The sequence below is a fragment of the Bufo gargarizans genome, chromosome 5, assembly GCF_014858855.1.
Source record: "Bufo gargarizans isolate SCDJY-AF-19 chromosome 5, ASM1485885v1, whole genome shotgun sequence".
NCBI classification, from domain to species: domain Eukaryota; kingdom Metazoa; phylum Chordata; class Amphibia; order Anura; family Bufonidae; genus Bufo; species Bufo gargarizans.
In genome coordinates this window covers 449537344-449555254 of record NC_058084.1, presented here as the reverse complement: position 1 = coordinate 449555254, position 17911 = coordinate 449537344, and the positions used below count along the sequence as shown (strand labels likewise).

General features: G+C 46.8%; 1 protein-coding gene across 3 annotated transcripts in view; it reads left to right on the top strand.

Annotated features, from left to right (window-relative positions):
* LOC122938531 (macrophage mannose receptor 1-like) overlaps positions 1 to 17911 on the top strand; it is a 335729-nt gene that overhangs the window by 170201 nt on the left and 147617 nt on the right. For all 3 annotated transcript variants that reach the window (XM_044294084.1, XM_044294083.1, XM_044294085.1), the window contains exon 14: positions 122 to 239. In XM_044294084.1, coding sequence (XP_044150019.1) covers positions 122 to 239 — 118 coding nt within the window. The remainder of the gene's footprint in view (positions 1 to 121; positions 240 to 17911) is intronic.

Genomic DNA, 17911 nt, shown 5'->3' with positions numbered 1-17911 from the left:
GCTGCTAGAATACTGGGATGAAAAAATTAAAAAAACTAAACAAAACAAAAATTTGTCTCTAAGGTCAAAATAGGCTGCATCTGTAAGGAGTTAATAAAATGTTATTTAATTTTTGATACAGAGCAAGAAGTGAGGAAACGGATTCATACTCATGGTATGGCGAATACGATGCACATTTCTGGATTGGTTTATGGCGCAGTAATCTGGATGAAGGCTTCACATGGTCAGATGGTTTGCCTGTAAGTAATGACATTTATCGTCACTGGAGATGTGCCAAGTATTCAGAAATTTTGACTCAGCAACTTGATTCATTATGAAAGAATTCTTCACAAATTTCTATAAAATCAGGTATACCCAGGCCACTGTGCCTTAGGGTACAGCCACACGTGGTGGCCGTGCTGCGGGCGGGTTGCGCGGTAAAGAACTGCTCTGCCAATTAGCCGCAGCTTCCTTTCATTTAATAATGAAGATGGCACTGTATAGCCCCCCTTTATTGTTAATGCTCATGCAGCACCTTTAATGCACCTTTAAAGGGAGCCTGTCACCTTCAAAAACCATCCCAAGCCGCCAGCAGTACCTGACAGTGGCCAGCAGCGTGTTTCCGACGATAATTTTCTTCCTGAAGGCCGATGTGGCTAAAGCTCAGAAAAAGATAACCACGCCCCCTTCCCTGCTGGCTTTGCCGAACTCTCAGCATAAGCTCTGTCAGTCACAGCGAAGGGGGCGTGGTTACCGTGACTTGAAGCAAGGAGGCCGCTGCCCCCGTGACTTCAAGCATGACTAGAGAAGCTCGCCGGCAGGGGATAAAGGAACATTTTCTGAGTTTTAGCCACATCGGCCTTCAGGAAGAAAATTATCGTCTGAAACACGCTGCTGGCCACTGTCAGGTACTGCTGGCGGCTTGGGATGGTTTTTGGAGGTGACCGGTTCCCTTTAAACAGGGGCTGTTGCTGCTATATGATTTGGCTGTTAGGTGGGGGACAATATGCATATTATAGCCTGCAATCCACTGCAGTTTGACAGTATAATATTAATCAGCTCCTTGCATACACACTTCTCCAACCCCAGCACTCTCCTGCCCTACAGGTGGGACCCCTTCTTCTGCCATCTGCTTTTCCTCCTTTCACAACATCTAATATTCATGAGACTATGTCAGGAACATCCAGCTCCTCCCTTCTTTGCATCTTTCTGACTTTTCTAGGACATGGAGACTTTAAAGTAGGATTTGAAGGAAGTAAAGCTAGCAAAAGATGAGGATGAGGAATAAGTAAATGTAGGAATAAATAAATAAAACTGACACAGTACGTCTCCCTGCATTCTCCTTTCAGCCTCCCTGCATTCTCCCTGCAGTCCTCCTCTTCAATATGTTTCTATTAACTGTTTTTAGCAACATTGTCCCTAGAGCATAAGCGCTTTTTTTATGTCTCTCCCTATGCTTAGCTCATAGGACAATGGCGGAGACAAAGGTGATGAGGCTTTTATAGGGCTGTGACATCACAGTGGATGGCAATCTGCGGATTGTCTGGCTGCACAGCATTACCAATATCAGATTAATGGGCATCCTACACCCTGCACCCATGCAGTTCAGTTCTTCTCCAGCAGCTCCAGTTCCTGAAGCTGTCACTGAAACTACAGTACTGCTCCATCCACTGTGTAGTGAACAGAGCTGGTAACTGCAGTGCTGTGTCCATTAACTTCAATAGGAGTGTAGTGGGATTTCTGTTGCCAGAGCAGAATAGCTGATCAGCAGGAGTGTGGGGTGTCAGATCCCCACTAATCAGATATTGATGGATTTATAGATAAATAGATACTGTAGATAGATAGATACCCATATGACGCACCTAGGGGTTTTTGAGGAGGAAAATAAGAAAATAATGGTAGCCTGTGAATGACACTATTATGGGGGTCTGCGGATGGCACTGTTATGGGGGTCTGTGGCTGACACTGTTATGGGGGCGTCTGTGGATGGCATGACACTGCTATGGCGGGGATCTGTGGATGACAGATAAATAGCATCTTAAGCTATTTGACATCCACAGATCCCCCCCATAACAGAGTCATGCCATCCACAGATGCCCCCATAACAGCACCATCCACTGTGAATGACCCCCAATACAGGGGGTGGGGGCTGGCATCTACACTAGTTTTTAAATGGCAGCGGGGGCCCAGTGCAGTCATTGTATTCTATTGCACCGGGCCCCGCTCACTGTACTAATGGTATCTACTGTAACTGCAGGCAAGCAATGTTTAACTATAAATATGTTCGATCCAGCAGCCTTTACTTACGATCATAGCAGGCAGGAGGCTGGAGGCAGGAGGCTGGGCGGGCGGGCACTGGCAGCATAACTTCCTATGTCACGTGCCTGCGCCACCTGCTTCATTCATAAAGTGGTACACACGTCAGCCGTGCAGCTTGCGGTCGGCGGTGCATCGGTGTAAAAACGGCAGCATTCGCCCCATAAGACGCACTGCCATTTTCCTCCTACTTTTGGGGGGGGGGAGTGCGTCTTATAGATCGAAAAATACGGTAGATAGATAGACAGATACAATAAACAAAAAGTGAGGCAGCACTCCAATTGTGGTGAAAGAGTTAAGCCATGTTTATTCCCAAGGCATAAAAGCCTTGGGAATAAACGGGTCTTCACCCTTTCACCACAATTGGAGTGCTGCCTCACTTTTTGTTTATTGTGTTTATCAGTGGAAGTAATACCTATCTCCCCTGAGGATTTGCACCCAGCCTCACATTGTCCAACTGTGCTGCTGTTCTCTTTGCAATTAGATAGATAGATACTGTTTATAGATAGATAGATAGATAGATAGATACTGTAGATAGATAGATACTGTAGATAGATACTGTAGAAAGGCACAAGGAACCATCATTGATGGTAGATATGTGTCACCGAGGTTCCTGGCATCGGTGAAGTAGGAGCCAGTATTTAAGCTGTCAGCGGCAGTAGGAGGTTGACATTTTGTTTATTTAGTATATGTGTAGCTATGAATAGCTGATCTGGGACGGCTCTTACTGGGAGTAGTTATAGTGCTGGGTGGGTGACTACTCCCCACGTTCCAGGCCAGGTCTTGACTGGCCTACAAAACAGCCAGCAGTGTCAGGTGGGGGTGATTACCTATCTCTGATAGTGGAGCTCTGTGGAGTGCTGTGTGGGATCAGAGTCTGAGCTGGAGTGGCAGTGCCTGAAAGACTGAGGACAAAGCGAGGTCCACATGCACCCCGTGGGGGTTACGATACTGTGCTAAACCTATGCCTGTGTTATGCTATAGATACGGGACTTTATTGTTTCTTTAAGGCCGGCTGGAGCAAGCCGGTCACTGCAGTCTACTGCCTTATTGTTTTGTCAAGAATAAAAGACAACCGTTGCTTTGCTTTCACCGCTAAAAGGCTGCTGCTGTGTTCTTATCTGAAGGCTACTGTAACACCCCAGAGTGGTGTTACCACTTCTGCACCTTGCTACTGTCTTTATTTTTCTAACCTCATCTTATGCATTTATTCCAGGTCCTCAACACTGCATTTCTAATGTTATGTAACTGTTCATGTAATGTGCCTGGTTCACCAGCAGGTGGTGGCAAACATGGCAGAGTTATACTTAGATAGAATGGAACCTTCCATTCCATTCTAAACATGGCGAGTCCTACTTCCTGCAGGAAGGGTGGGGCAGAAGTTCTAGTCAGTCTAGCTTATCCCCAGCTAGGGGAAGGGTGTGCAGGGGCACGTCTCTGCTGGACGTGGCCACACCAGCCAGAGCACCTCGAGCTCTGCTGGCCATGGAGGCCAAAGCTTGAATCCTCAGGAGCCAAGAGGAAAGTTCCCTGGCATAACCTAGAGTTATACAGCCAGCCTGTCAGTAAACATAGAAACATAGAATGTGTCGGCAGATAAGAACAATTTGGCCCATCTAGTCTGCCCAATATACTGAATACTATGGATAGCCCCTGGCCCTATCTTATACGAAAGATGGCCTTATGCCTATCCCATGCATGCTTAAACTCCTTCACTGTATTTGCAGCTACCACTTCTGCAGGAAGGCTATTCCATGCATCCACTACTCTCTCAGTAAAGTAATACTTCCTGATATTACTTTTAAACCTTTGCCCCTCTAATTTAAAACTATGTCCTCTTGTAGCGGTTTTTCTTCTTTTAAATATTCTCTCTTCTTTTACCTTGTTGATTCCCTTTATGTATTTTAAAGTTTCTATCATATCCCCTCTGTCTCGTCTTTCTTCCAAGCTATACATGTTAAAGGGAACCTGTCACCGGGATTTTGTGTATAGAGCTGAGGACATGGGTTGCTAGATGGCCGCTAGCACATCCGCAATACCCAGTCCCCATAGCTCTGTGTGCTTTTAGTTAGTAAAAAAAACTATTTGATACATATGCAAATTAACCTGAGATGAGTCCTGTATGTGAGATGAGTCAGAGACAGGACTCATCTCAGGTTAATTTGCATATGTATCAAATCAGTTTTTTTTACTAAATAAAAGCGCACAGAGCTATGGGGACTGGGTATTGCCGATGTGCTAGGTTCCCTTTAAGGTCCTTTAATCTTTCCTGGTAAGTTTTATCCTGCAATCCATGTACCAGTTTAATAGCTCTTCTCTGAACTCTCTCTAAAGTATCAATATGGAGATATGGTCTCCAGTACTGAGCACAATACTCCAAATAAGGTCTCACTAGTGCTCTGTAGAGCGGCATGAGCGCCTCCCTCTTTCTACTGGTAATGCATCTCCCTATACACCCAAGCATTCTGCTAGCATTTCCTGCTGCTCTATGACATTGTCTGCCTACCTTTAAGTCTTCTGAAATAATGACCCCTAAATCCCTTTCCTCAGATACTGAGGTTAGGACTGTACCACTGATTTTATATTCTGCTCTTGGGTATTTACGCCCCAGGTGCATTATCTTGCACTTATCAACATTAAATTTTAGTTGCCAGATTTTTGACCATTCCTCTAGTTTTCCTAAGTCCTTTTCCATTTGGTGTATCCCTCCAGGAACATCAACCCTGTTACAAATATTTGTGTCATCAGCAAAAAGATACACCTTACCATTGAGGCCTTCTGCAATTTTGCTGATAAAGATATTAAACAATATGGGTCCCAGAACAGATCCCTGAGCAGGGGCGTACATAGAAATCATTGGGCCCCATAGCAAGAATCTGAATTGGACCCCTAACCCCACCCACTACCTTGGCCCATCCCACCTCCTGCCCTGGCTCCTCCCCTGCCCCACCCCCATTTGCCAATTAAAAAAATGTATACATGACCTACTGAGGACTCCAGCATAACGCAAACCGGACGGATCCGTTATGCAGGCCCTAGACTTCTATTATGACAGAATGAATAACGGAATGCCTATAAAGCTGCCTATAAAGGCATTCAGTTATGCATTCCGTCATGGAATTGCATTATGGTCCGTGGTAACGGAATCCATAATGCAATTCACCTTTTACCACCAAACGAAGCGTGAACGAATTTTAAAATATGAAATTTGCTCATCTATAATTATGAACAGACTGGGGACGACTAATGCTGGCGGTTTTATTTGTGTTTTTGAGGTGACAGGTTCCCTTTAACTGCAAGCAGAGTTCATGGGGGGGCGAGGGGGGGCACTGTCCTGAGTCCTCTGAGCCTACAGTACCTCCCACCCCCACAGGAACTCTGCTTGCTGCTGTCCTCAGAAAGTCCCATACATGAAGTTCTGGAACTGGAACGTTTTATACAGTCTCTATTAGCACTAGCGTAATTAGAAATGACTGGGCCCCACAGGAAATTTTTGAACGGGCCCCACAGGAAATTTTTGAATTGCTCCCCTCCCAGCTGTCCAGCACCTCTGACCAGCAGAGACACTTGACTTCCCTAATACAGTCCAATTATCGTCCAATAGACAAGTCATGGAAATATAGAAAGTATACTGTACTAACCAGAAGACCTTTACTGTCAAAATATCATACTACAGTATACATATATTTCCATGACTTGTCTTTTGGATGATAATTGGAATTTGGACTGTATTAGGGAAGAAGTCAAGTGTCTTTGCCATTCAGAGGTGCCAAACAGCTGGGGGGGCCCACTAAAAAATTTTCTGGGGGGCCACATTCAAAAATTTGCTGGGGGGCCCATTCAAAAATCTCCTGTGGGGCCCACTGCCCAGTCATTTCTAGTTACGCCAGTGCTAAGAGAGACTGTTATTAGTACAGACATTTTTTTTTCATTAATGATCCCGGTTGTAAAGATAGTGGCTGTGGCAGTCCTACTGTGTGGACGGGCTGGCAGTGGCACAGGTCTGGACTGGCTGTGAGATGATGGTTTTGGGTGGCACTGGCGAGGCTGGCGGGTGGGCAGCACAACTCACTCTAAAGTTCTTCCATGCTTGGTGCGCACCTGCTGCCTGCATTGGCTGGGCCAATCAGCAGCAGAATCTTTGCACACTGCTAATGCTGATTGGCCCAGTATGTGAAGCAGTGCAGGCGCAGCAAATGCACGAGCCGAGGGAGCGCGGCTCGGTCCTAGGGAGCGCACAGTCAATGAGAAGTCAGACGAGGGGGGGGGGCGTGTATTATCGGCGGCGCTGGGAGCCAATTATAAGTGGGCAGACCGCCTCTGAGCCTGCAGTGAGCGCAGTGCCGCGGGCCCCATAGCAGTGGCGTACCCTGCCTCTATTGGCGGTACGCCACTGTCCCTGAGGTACCCCACTGGTAACAAGACCATGGTCTGAATATACTCCATTGACTACAACCCTCTGTTGTCTATCCCTCAGCCACTGCCTAATCCATTCAACAATATGGGAGTCCAAGCACAAAGACTGCAATTTATTGATAAGCCTTCTATGTGGGACAGTATCAAAAGCCTTACTAAAGTCCTAGATAAGTGCTTTAGCAGATTCAGAGAGAAACACATATAGCAGAGTGGAGTTTGCCTGCTGGAACCAAGATAAAGCTTGTAAACCGTTCTAGAGAACGTTTATGCAAAGTAAAGCTGCCATTGGACTTCATGTCAAGGTCTGGACTAAAGTTATTCTTTTATCCCTCAATTATTCCCCCTATTTATTGCTTCAGAGCCCTAGAAGGCTTATTATGACTTGTCACTGCAGGATGCACGAGAATACCCCAAACTAAAAGCGGAGATCTTGGCACATCTGGTGGTAACCATCACAGTCCGTACTCAGAGGGTGCATCAATGGGGGTTTAGGAGAGGCAAGCCCCCAAATGTTTGACCTACTTTCGTCCAGAAATGGCTACAGCCGGATGTCTGTTCCCCAGTCAAAATGGTGGAGCGGGTCATAATGGACCGCTTCATGCATGCTCTCTCCAAACCAGTGCATTGCTGGGTTGCACAAGGAAACCTGCAGACTGCGGATGACTTTATAGGCTTGGTAGAGAGATATTATGCAGTGGAGAACATTATAGCTGACTCGGGGTCCCTGACCTCCCCATACTGGAATACCCAGAGTGACTCTGAAGGCCAGGACTAAAAACATCTCAGTAAGGACGTTCTAAGGCCAAGAGCATACCAGAGCCAATGACAAGACCTTCCCCAAGAGAGTTCATCTGCTGGAGATGCCATGCCCCGGGACATATGGAGGCCCAGTGCCCCCTCAACTCTGACCAAATGGACTGTTCTGTGAAGAGACGGAGCTCCATGTTTGCATGCAGCGCTGTTCCAAACTCTGGAGTGGGACTTCCATTCTGTTCAATCAGCGTTAATGACACCCCCAAAACTGAACTTCTGGACTCAGGGAGCCTGGTCATGCTCCTAATGGCCCAAATCCCTCATAGGTTGGTCCCTGGGAAAACCTTGGGGGTCACTTGCATTCATGGCGATACCAAGGTTTACCCAGTGGCCTAGGTCATCTTAACAACAGAGGAGGGTACGGTGTCCCACCAGGTGGGGGTTGTGCAGAGGCTGATGCATGAGATGAAGTTTGGCTAGGATTGTTCTTTGTTCTGGGATCTTTGGGCCAGGGCGGTACCTCAACAACGCCCTGCCTGCAAAGACAGCCCCGTGCTCATTGACCCTGTGGTGATCGCTGAATTTACGTCCTCGGCCATGGTAGCTGATAATGAGGAGAAGTCTGACCTTGAGGAGACGGTCCATGACTTGGAAGTATCTTGGGGAAACTTTGGGATGTCCCAACTCTGAGATGAGACTTTTAAAGGGTCCTTAAATAATGTTGGGGTAATCAATAGGGCACCTTAAGAGCCAGGGGCAGATGAAAGGTACCCTCACTTTGACATGAATGGAAACTTGTTGTACAGGTTGACTAAAATCCGTGAAGAATTAGTGGAACAGCTTGTGGTTCCCAAGCCATATAGACTCATGGCAATGGACCTGGCGCACAGCCATGTCTTAGAGGGACACTTGGGGGCGGATAAGACACTTGAAAGGGTTTTACAAAGGTTTTATTGGCCATGGCGTTACCGAGAAATTAGGGATTATTGCCAGTACTGCCCTATGTGCCAAGTAACCTTCCCAGTCGCAAACTACCATTGCCTATTATCGAGGTCCACTTGGAGAGAGAATAGTGATGTCCACTAGGGGGCACCAAATATATATTAGTTGTAATGGATTATGCCACCCGGTACCCTGAGGCAGTGCCTTTGAGAAAGGCCTCCTCCAAAGCTATCGCCAGAGAGCTGTTTCAGATTTTTTCCAGAACAGGGCTGCTCAAGGAGATCTTGACCGCCAAGGGGACCCCGTTCATGTCAAGGGTAATACAGGATCTCTGTAAAGTATTGAAAGTTACCCAGTTATGCACCTTGGGTTACTACCCACAGACAGATGGCTTGGTAGAATGTTTTAACAAAACCTTGAAAGCCATGTTGAAGAAAGTAGTTGAAAAGGATGGCCGGAATTGGGATTACCTGTTGCCTTACCTACTGTTCTCAATCAGAGAGGTGCCTCAAGTGTCAGAGTTCTCGCCTTTTGAGTTGTTATATGGCAGGCATTCTCGAGGGCTGTTAGATATAGCTAAGGAGACCTGAGAGAGCGAGATCACTCCTTATAGAAGTGAACATGTTGCCACACTGCAAGAGCCGATAGCTCAGGTAATGCCTATTGTTAAGAAGCATCTTCTCCAGGCTCAAGAGGCAGAAGCTAAAATATATAACAGGTTGGCCTGTCTTAGACAGTTTAGTCCAGGGGACCGGATTCTAGTCTTAGTGCCCACAGTGGAGAGCAAACTCCTAGCATAATGGCAAGGGCCCAATGAAATAGTTGAGAGGGTGGGTGAAGTTAACTATCTGGTACATCAGCCAGATAGAAGAAACCCCTATCAGATTTACCATATTAACTTACTTAAGCCATGGAAAGATAGGGATACTCCTGAGGCCCTTTGTCTTATGACCCAACCAGATGCCACTATTAGTGATGGACGAACATCGGCAGAGACGATTCGCGTTCACGATCAAATGTTCGCGAACCACGCGTTCGCATCGCGCCCATTGACTTTAATAGCAGGCGAACCTGAAAAACCTTCATATTTGCAGCCACCAAATACAAACTATGAGTGCACAAATAGTCCCACAACATGGACAGTGACATACCAGAGGGGGATCATTGGCAAAAATTCCCACAAAAAATATGTATTTTAATCAGGGGCCATTTTCATGCCAGGTCTAAAAAAGGATGGCATGGGCAAGGAAAGAGATACAGTTATGGCCATCCAGATATTGAATACCACCGCCATACATTGACCGGATAACACCTCTGCACAGTGACTGGATAAGACCGCCATACCGCGAGTGTTAAGAGTATAAGAGAGCACAGTACAGGGAATGACTAGGGGCACTGCACAGGGTGTGGTAAGAGGGCACAATGTAGGGTATAAGGGGGCACAGTCACATGACCCTGTGATATTAGAAGGTCCTTATGGTGAATGCGGTTCATACGCCACCATAATGAGAGGCAGAGGAGAGAGACAAGGGTGTGATTATGTGGCTAGAGATAAAAAAAAATTCACTGTCGGCCAGTACAGGCCCCAAAAATTAGCCAATAGGCATTCACCTGACAGCAAAGAACTTTGGATTCTGTGGTTGGAGGTACATTAGGCGGTCACAGGATAAATATGTAACTGTCGGCCAGTACAGGCCCCAAAAACTAGGCATTCAACAGACATAAAAGGCCTTTTATGCCACTGTATATAAGACAGGGACCATGATTGTTGAGTGGTGGCGGATATTTGTGGGCTGTCATGAGGAAATTCAGTCAAACGTGGTTGACTATTCACATGTGTTGAATTCCTCAGAGATCCATGCCTCATTCATTTTTAGAAATGTGAGGTAGTCCACACTGACGTGAGCTAGGCGAGTGCGCTTATCGGTCACGATCCCCCCTGCTGTGCTGAACGTCCTTTCGGACAGGAAACTGGACGAGGGGCAAGCCAACAGTTCCATGGCAAATTGTCAAGCCTGCACACCCAGTAGTCCAGTGGTTCATTGCTTCTCAAAGCATCCACATCGGCCGTTAACCCGATGTAGTCGGCCACCTGTCGCTCTAGGCGTTCCCTGATGCTTGATCCTGAGGACGTCTGTCGATGGGTTGGCTGCAAGAATGATCTCATATCTGAAGTGACCAACAAATCTTCAAACCGCCCTCTTCTTGCATGCAGTTGGATTGGTACCCGCAACTGTTTCTCCGTGGGTGGAAATTCCTCTGCCAGCGCCCTCAAAAGCAGAATGCAACATTTCTCGAAGCAAGGCCTGAAAGTGCTGCATTCTGACAGCCCTCTGTGATGGTGGTAACATTTTGTGTTTGTACCGGGGGTCTAAGTATGTTGCCACCCAGTACTGGTCCTTGCCCTTTATGTTTTTTATAAGAGGGTCCCTCTTCAAACACTGGAGCATGAAGGCCCCCATTTGCACTAAATTGGAAGCGGTGGAGTGGCCTAGCTCCTGCTCATCATCCAGGATAATGTCGTCCTCGTTCTCCTCCCCCCAGCCACGGACAACACCAGGGATCCCAGAAACATTTAAAGCATGCTCTTTTTGCTCCTCCTCCGCCCCGGCACCATCCTCCTCTGACTCCTCTTCAAACTCCTGTTGTTGACTTGTCTCAGATGGGGTAGCCCCCTGGGAATTCATCCAGCATTGAGACTTCCTCATCTTCCAGCTCCTACTCCTTAACAGCTTGATCAATGACACGACGCAATGCACGCTCCAGAAAGAAGGCGTAAGGTACGATGTCACTGATGGTGCCCTGGCTGCGACTGACAAGTTTGGTGATCTCATCAAATGGCCGCAGAAGTCTGCATGCGTCACACATGAGCAGCCACTGGCGCAGTAAAAAAAAATCATCCAGAACCTGTCTTGCCACAGAGTTCGTACAGGTAGTCGTTAACTGCAGCTTATCAAGGTGGAGTGCTATCACGTCGGGTAGTCACAAATCAGACGTCTGACGGGCAGGTGGTGTCGCCGCTGAATGTCAGCAAAGCGAGCCATGTCAGTGTAAGATCTTCTAAAATGGCCAGAGATTTTCATGGCCTGCCGCAAGACGTCCTGGACCCCTGGGTATTTGGTAACGAATCACTGCACAACTAAGTTCAGGACGTGTGCCATGACGGCACGTGTCTCATTTTGTCCTGTTTCAGCGCGCTCAGCAGATTGGCACCGTTGTCGCACACCACTTTACCAACTGTCAAATTGAGCGGGGTTAGCCAGTGATGGGCCTGTGACCGCAAAGCTGAAAGGAGTGCAGGACCAGTGTGGCTCTTGGCTTCTAAGCACAACAGACACAGCACAGCATGGTAATGTCTCACCTTGCACGTCAAATAGGTTCTGGAGAGCTTGGGGGGCACAGCAGAAGAGACGGTAGCAGTGGAAAAGGAGGAGTCAGCCGAGGAGAAGAGGGAGGATGGAGTAGGAGGAGGAGAAGAAGAGGCAGGCCTGCATGCAATCCGTGGTGAAGGTTCCATCAGAAGGTTCACCCAGTGGGCAGTAAAAGTTATAGACAGTACCTTCCCTGCCCGTGTTTGCTAGACAAGTGTCTGTGGTCAGATGTACTTTGGCACCGACACTGTGTGCCAGAGAGAGATACATTCACTTGCCGCTGAATGTGGCCATATATCTCTGGGATGCCATTCTGGGAGAAATATTTCCTTCCAGGGACCTTCCATTGCGGTGTTCCTATGGCCACAAATTTTCTAAAAGGCCTTCCGAGTCCACCAGGTTATATAGCAGTAGTTGGCGGGCTAGCAGTTCTGACAAGCCAGCGGTCAGCCGTTGGGCAAGATGGTTATCCGGCGTCATCATCTTTTTTCGCTCTAACGTTTGGGGCAAGGAAGCCTGCCTTTTGCCACATGAACGTGACGATGGCACAGTCGAAGGTGGAGTGGAGGACAACTGGGAGAAGAGAGGAGAAGGGGCAGGACGGGGAGCGCTGAGAGTGTGGCTTTGTGGGTTCTGACGGTGTTGCTCCCACTGGGCTCGGTGATGGGAGGCCAGATGCCATTTTATGGCAGTCATCCCTAGGTGAGTGTTGGGCTTACCGCTACTTGTGCGTTGACAGCACAGGCTGCAGATGGCAACACTATTGTCAACGTTAAAAAAAGCCCACACTGCGGAGCCATGTGCTGGCGTCCTGGGAGCGCTAGATGTGACCATGCATGGTGGATGGCTCGCTCCAGATACATTAGCAGTCTGCTTTTTGCCTCCTGTGCACTGTAAGTTCTGCCTGCTTCTCCTCCTACTCCTCAGTCTCTCCCTCTGAACTCCCCTCCTCTTCCTCTCTTGTGGGCACCCACGTGACATACATCGACATGTCATCATTGGATTCGTCACCTTCACCACCACTGACATTAAAGATCTCAGAGTAGGCAGCAACAGCGGGGACCACCCTCCTTGGGCTGATCTGGGTACTGTTGTCAGACTGCTGGGTGGCAACCGTTAATACCTCCTCTTCCTGATCCGATGCCAATAATGGCTGCACATCGGTAAGGTCTTGTACTGGATGGGAAAATAATTCCTCTGACTCGACCGGAGGGGATATGGTGGTGGTGGTGGTGTCTTTGGGGGTGCACACAGCAGAGAGTGAAGAGGGTGCAGATAGAGAGGATGAGGAGGGTGCAGAAGCAGAAGGCTGAGTGAGCCACTCAACCAAGTCTGGTGCGTCCTTTGGCGTAATTGCATGCACCTTCTGCAACTTCCTACTTAGGCTGCGGCCTGACCTCTGTCACCCCTGCGGAATGGCCTGCCTCTTCCTCTGCCTGTCATTTTCAAAAGTCCCTATAGAAGAGTAGTTATTGTGGAAGAAGGCATATCACACCCCTGCCTCAACCAGTTTTTAGGGGGGTCAACTGGTAAATCACATCAGTAGAAATTATTGATTCCAATAGTGTTTGTCACTCTGTATAGATGTGGTAACGCAGCAAAACCGCAGACAAATGCTGCACTACCTAGATGCACTATATAGAAAGTATATTATTGGTATATAACACCCCTGCTTCAATCAGTATTTTGGGGGGCAACTGGTAAATCACACCAGTAGAAATAATTTCTTCATAATAATGTTTTTCACTCTGTGTAGATGCTGTAACGCAGCAAAACTGCAAACAAATGCTGCACTACCTAAATGCACTATATAGAAAGTATATTATTGGTACCGTATTTTTCGCCCTATAAGACGCACCGGCCCATAAGACGCACCTAGGTTTTTGAGGAGGAAAATAAGAAAAATTTGTGCTTTTGGTGGGTTTTGAACTAATGGTGGTCTGTGCATGACACTACTATGGGGGATCTGTGGATGGCACTGTTATGGGGGGATCTGTGGGTGGCACTGTTATGGGGGGATCTGTGGGTGGCACTGTTTTGGGGGGATCTGAGGGGGGCACTGTTATGGGGGGGATCTGTGGATGGCACTGTTATGGAGGGGGATCTGTGGATGGCACTGCTATAGGGGGTGGATCTGTGGATGGCACTGCTATATATGTGTCACCCACAGATCCCCCACCCCATAACAGTGCCATCAACATATCCCCCACCCCATAATAGTGGCATCCACAGATGCCCTAATATACCGGAGCTATAGTAAAAGTGTGGGAGGGGCCGGTGTCATGCAAATGCGGCGGGGCCGGTGCGGTCACTGTACTCCGGCCCCACCGCTCACTCACTTCCTTATTGCCTAAATATTTTATAATAGCTTTCATTGAAGTTCTGATCCCCAGCCCCATCTGTACTACTTACTAAATGTCCTGTAGCAGGTAGAGCAGGGCGGGCGGGTGGCCGGAACTCACTGACGCCACGTGCCTGCGCCGCCTACTTTATGAATGAAATAGGCGGCGCAGGCATGTGACGTCAGTGAGTTACGGTCGGCCTCCCGCCCTGCTCTGCCTGCTACAGTACATTTAGTAAGTAGTACAGATGGGGCTGGGGATCGGATCAGAACTTCAATGAAAGCTATTATTATAAAATGTTTAGGCATTAAGGAAGTGAGTAAGTGGTGGGTACCCCGCCTCCCAGGGACAGGAAACAACGTAGAGAACAAAGTTTAAAAGCCTCCTCCCCTTTACCTTCTTTAGTAAATACCTAAGAACTCAGGATGATGCTGAAGAAAACAAGACTTTATTTTGGGAGAGAATTTTTTTTTCCCATTCATTAGCACATAACATTATCGAAAAGTATCAGCGTGGGAAAAAATCCAGTGCCATTGTGGAGGCTATATGGAAAATCCAATTACCGGTAAGAGTAATCTTAATCTTTTCCGTACGCCTCCCCAACGGCACTAAGCAGGAGGATTAACAAATAAATCAGGCTAGGGAGGGACTAGTGCAGACAGAACTTTCCGTCCGAAGGACAAGTCCCTGTTAGACTGTACATCCAGCCTATAGTGATTAAAAAATGTTGATGGACTAGACCAGGTCGCTGCTGGCCGATTTGGGACCAAGAAGCAGAGGCATTTTCTGCCCAAGAGGCCAACACTACTCTTGTGGAATGGACTTTTAATTCAATTGGTGGAGAGAGTCCTTTTTCTTTATATGCCATGCCGATAGTCATTTTAATCCAGCGAGCGATGGTAGCCTTAGAAGCTGCCTGTCCCTTATTTTGACCTGCATACTGAACTAACAAACGGTCTGTTTTCCTTAGTTCTTTCGTAGAATCTAGATAGGACAGCACGCATCTACGCACATCCAAATGATGAAACTTCAATTCCTTAGATGATTTTGCTTGGGCGCAGAATGTAGGCAACTAGATTTCCTGTTGACAGTGAAATTTCGAGAACACTCTTGGTAAGAAAGAAGGTTCGTGTCTTAGCACTATTCTGTATTCCAAAATATTAAGATACGGAGGCCTACAGGACAAGGCTTGAATTTCTCCAATTCTCCTAGCCGAGGTGATGGCTATAAGGATGTTTTTAGAGATAGGAGTCTGAGAGAGATTTCGTCGAGAGGCTCAAATGGAAGATCCATTAAGACAGAAAGGACCAGGTTAAGATCCCAGGGAGGGATCATAGATCTAAGACCAGGATGCAGCCTACTGGCCCCCTTAATGAACCTCTTGACCAAATCCAACATGGCCAACCTGACCTCCATAAAGGCACTAAGAGCTGCTATCTGGACCTTAATGGTGCTAACTCGGAGTCCTTTGTCAAGACCTTTTTGCAAAAAGTCTAAAATTACCTTAGTATCAGGTGGTAAAGTAGGATTCCAGAAGTCTTTGGAAAAATGGAGAAAGGTCTTCCAAGTTCTAATATAGATGTTGGATGTGACCGGTTTTCTGCTGGAAAGAAGAGTGTTGATGACTGAATTGGATAATCCTTTTGATTTTAGGATGGACCGTTCAAATTCCAGGCAGTGAGCTTTAACTGGTTGATTGTTGGGTGCCAGGCCGTTCCTTGCAGCAGAAGGTCCGGGATCCTAGGAAGAATCCAGTACCTCTTTCTGGAAAGACTCAGAAGTAGGGGAAACCATGCCCTTTTTGACCAAAATGGGGCAATCGGGATTACATGAGAGCGTTCCTCTGCAATCTTTGTCAGGACTTTTGGGATCAACTGGATTGGTAGGAAGGCATATAGAAGATCTGGCTGCCAAGGACCTGAAAAGGCATCCACTCTCGTTGGATTGTCCCTGAATGAGAGGGAGTAAAAAAGATCTGTTTGCTTGTTTCTCTGAGAAGCGAAGAGATCCACCTTCGGATGTCCCCATTTGCTGCAAATTTTTAAAAAGACTGATCTCTTGAGGCTCCACTCTCCTGAGAATAACCTCCTCCGGCTCAGGAAGTCTGCTAGAATGTTTTCTTCTCCTCTTCTGCCCCCGTTTGTTTAGATATATAAAAGTAGTGCTGTTGTCTGAGAGTACCTTGACATTCTGGAAGTGAATAACTGGTAAAAAGCCCGTAGAGCCAAAAATACTGCTAGTAGCTCTTTTGCGTTTGAGGATAATGGGAGAATGTCTGGGTCCCATGTTCCCTGTACTAGTTGCTCTTTGCAGTGGGCCCCCCCAACCTGACCCGCTTGCGTCCGTTGTTATGACCACCGGATTTGTGATCCGCCATGGAACTCCCTGGTTCATTTTCGACATGTTCAGCCACCAATATAGGGAGCTTTTGACTTTCGGGGAGAGGGTCACAGACCTGTCCAGTGACAGTGAACTTCTGTTCCAATGTTTCAGTAGAAAACTCTTCCGTGGAACTGAGCCCACTTGACTGCCGGAATTGATTGAAGTCATAAGCCCCAAAATTTTCATAATCCTCCTGAAGGAAACCTTTTTGAGCTGCTGAAAAGCTGAGATCTTTGATAAGAGGACTTTTTTCTTTGATTCTGGAAGAAAGGAGATCATTTGATGGGAATCCATCTGTATCCCCAAAAATACTTTTTCTCTGGTGGGTATTAGATCCGATTTTTTCCAAATTCAACTTCCAGCCCAGAGACTGGAGGACACTTAAAACAGTCCTCAGATGATCCTGCAGAAGTATCTGTGAGGATGCTGAAATGAGGACATCGTCTAGGTATGGGATAAAAAATATCTCCTTCTGATGAAAAAACCTGATATCTCCGCTACCATTTTTGTAAATACCCTGGGAGCTGATGCCAGGCTGAAAGGTAGAACTTGAAACTGTAGATGTATAAGGTGATCTTCCAAGAATACTGTGAATCGTAGATATTTCTGATGTTTTTGATAAATTGGTACATGGTAATAGGCATCTGCTAAGCCGAGCGTTACCATGTAGCAATCCCATGTTAACAAATTAATTGTTGATTTCACAGTCTCCATCTTAAATTTTTTGTATTGGATGAACCTGTTGAGATATTTTAGGTTGATAATAGCTCTGAAGGAGCCGTTAGTTTTTTTTTACTAGAAATATTGGGGAGTAGAAACCTGTGCCTATCTGGTCTTCTGGGACTGGAATAACCACTTCTTTCTGTAACAATAGGAGAATCTGAGACTCTAAGAGATGGTGATCTACTCTTAGTTTCTTGTTTATTACGAACCTCTCAGGAGGTGGAGAAGAAAATTCTAGCTTGTATCCCTGATTGATTATGTCCAGAAGGAGAGTTTGAGATTTCTTCCCATGCCGTGCAGAACTTTTTTAGTCTCCCCCCTACAGGATCTCTGGTGTCATAAACTTGACTGCTTAGAAGATTTGTCCTGGTTAAAGAGGAATCCTCTACCTCTACCTTTTGGTGGCTGCCATTAACCTGAGCTATTTTTTCTCTGTTCTTCACAGGGGATACCACAAAGTCTATTTTTGGAAGCAGTATCCCCTGTCCAGGATCTTAACCAAACAGATCTCCTAGCCGTATTTGAAAGAGCTGCAGATCTAGCGGATAATTTAACCAAGTCTGCAGAAGCGTCAGCTAAAAAAAAATAGAAGCTTGTTTCAAAATGGGCAGAGAAGATAAAATGTCTTCTCTAGGGGTGCCTGAGACCAAATGTTCCTCCATCTGCGACAACCACAAGGATAAGGAC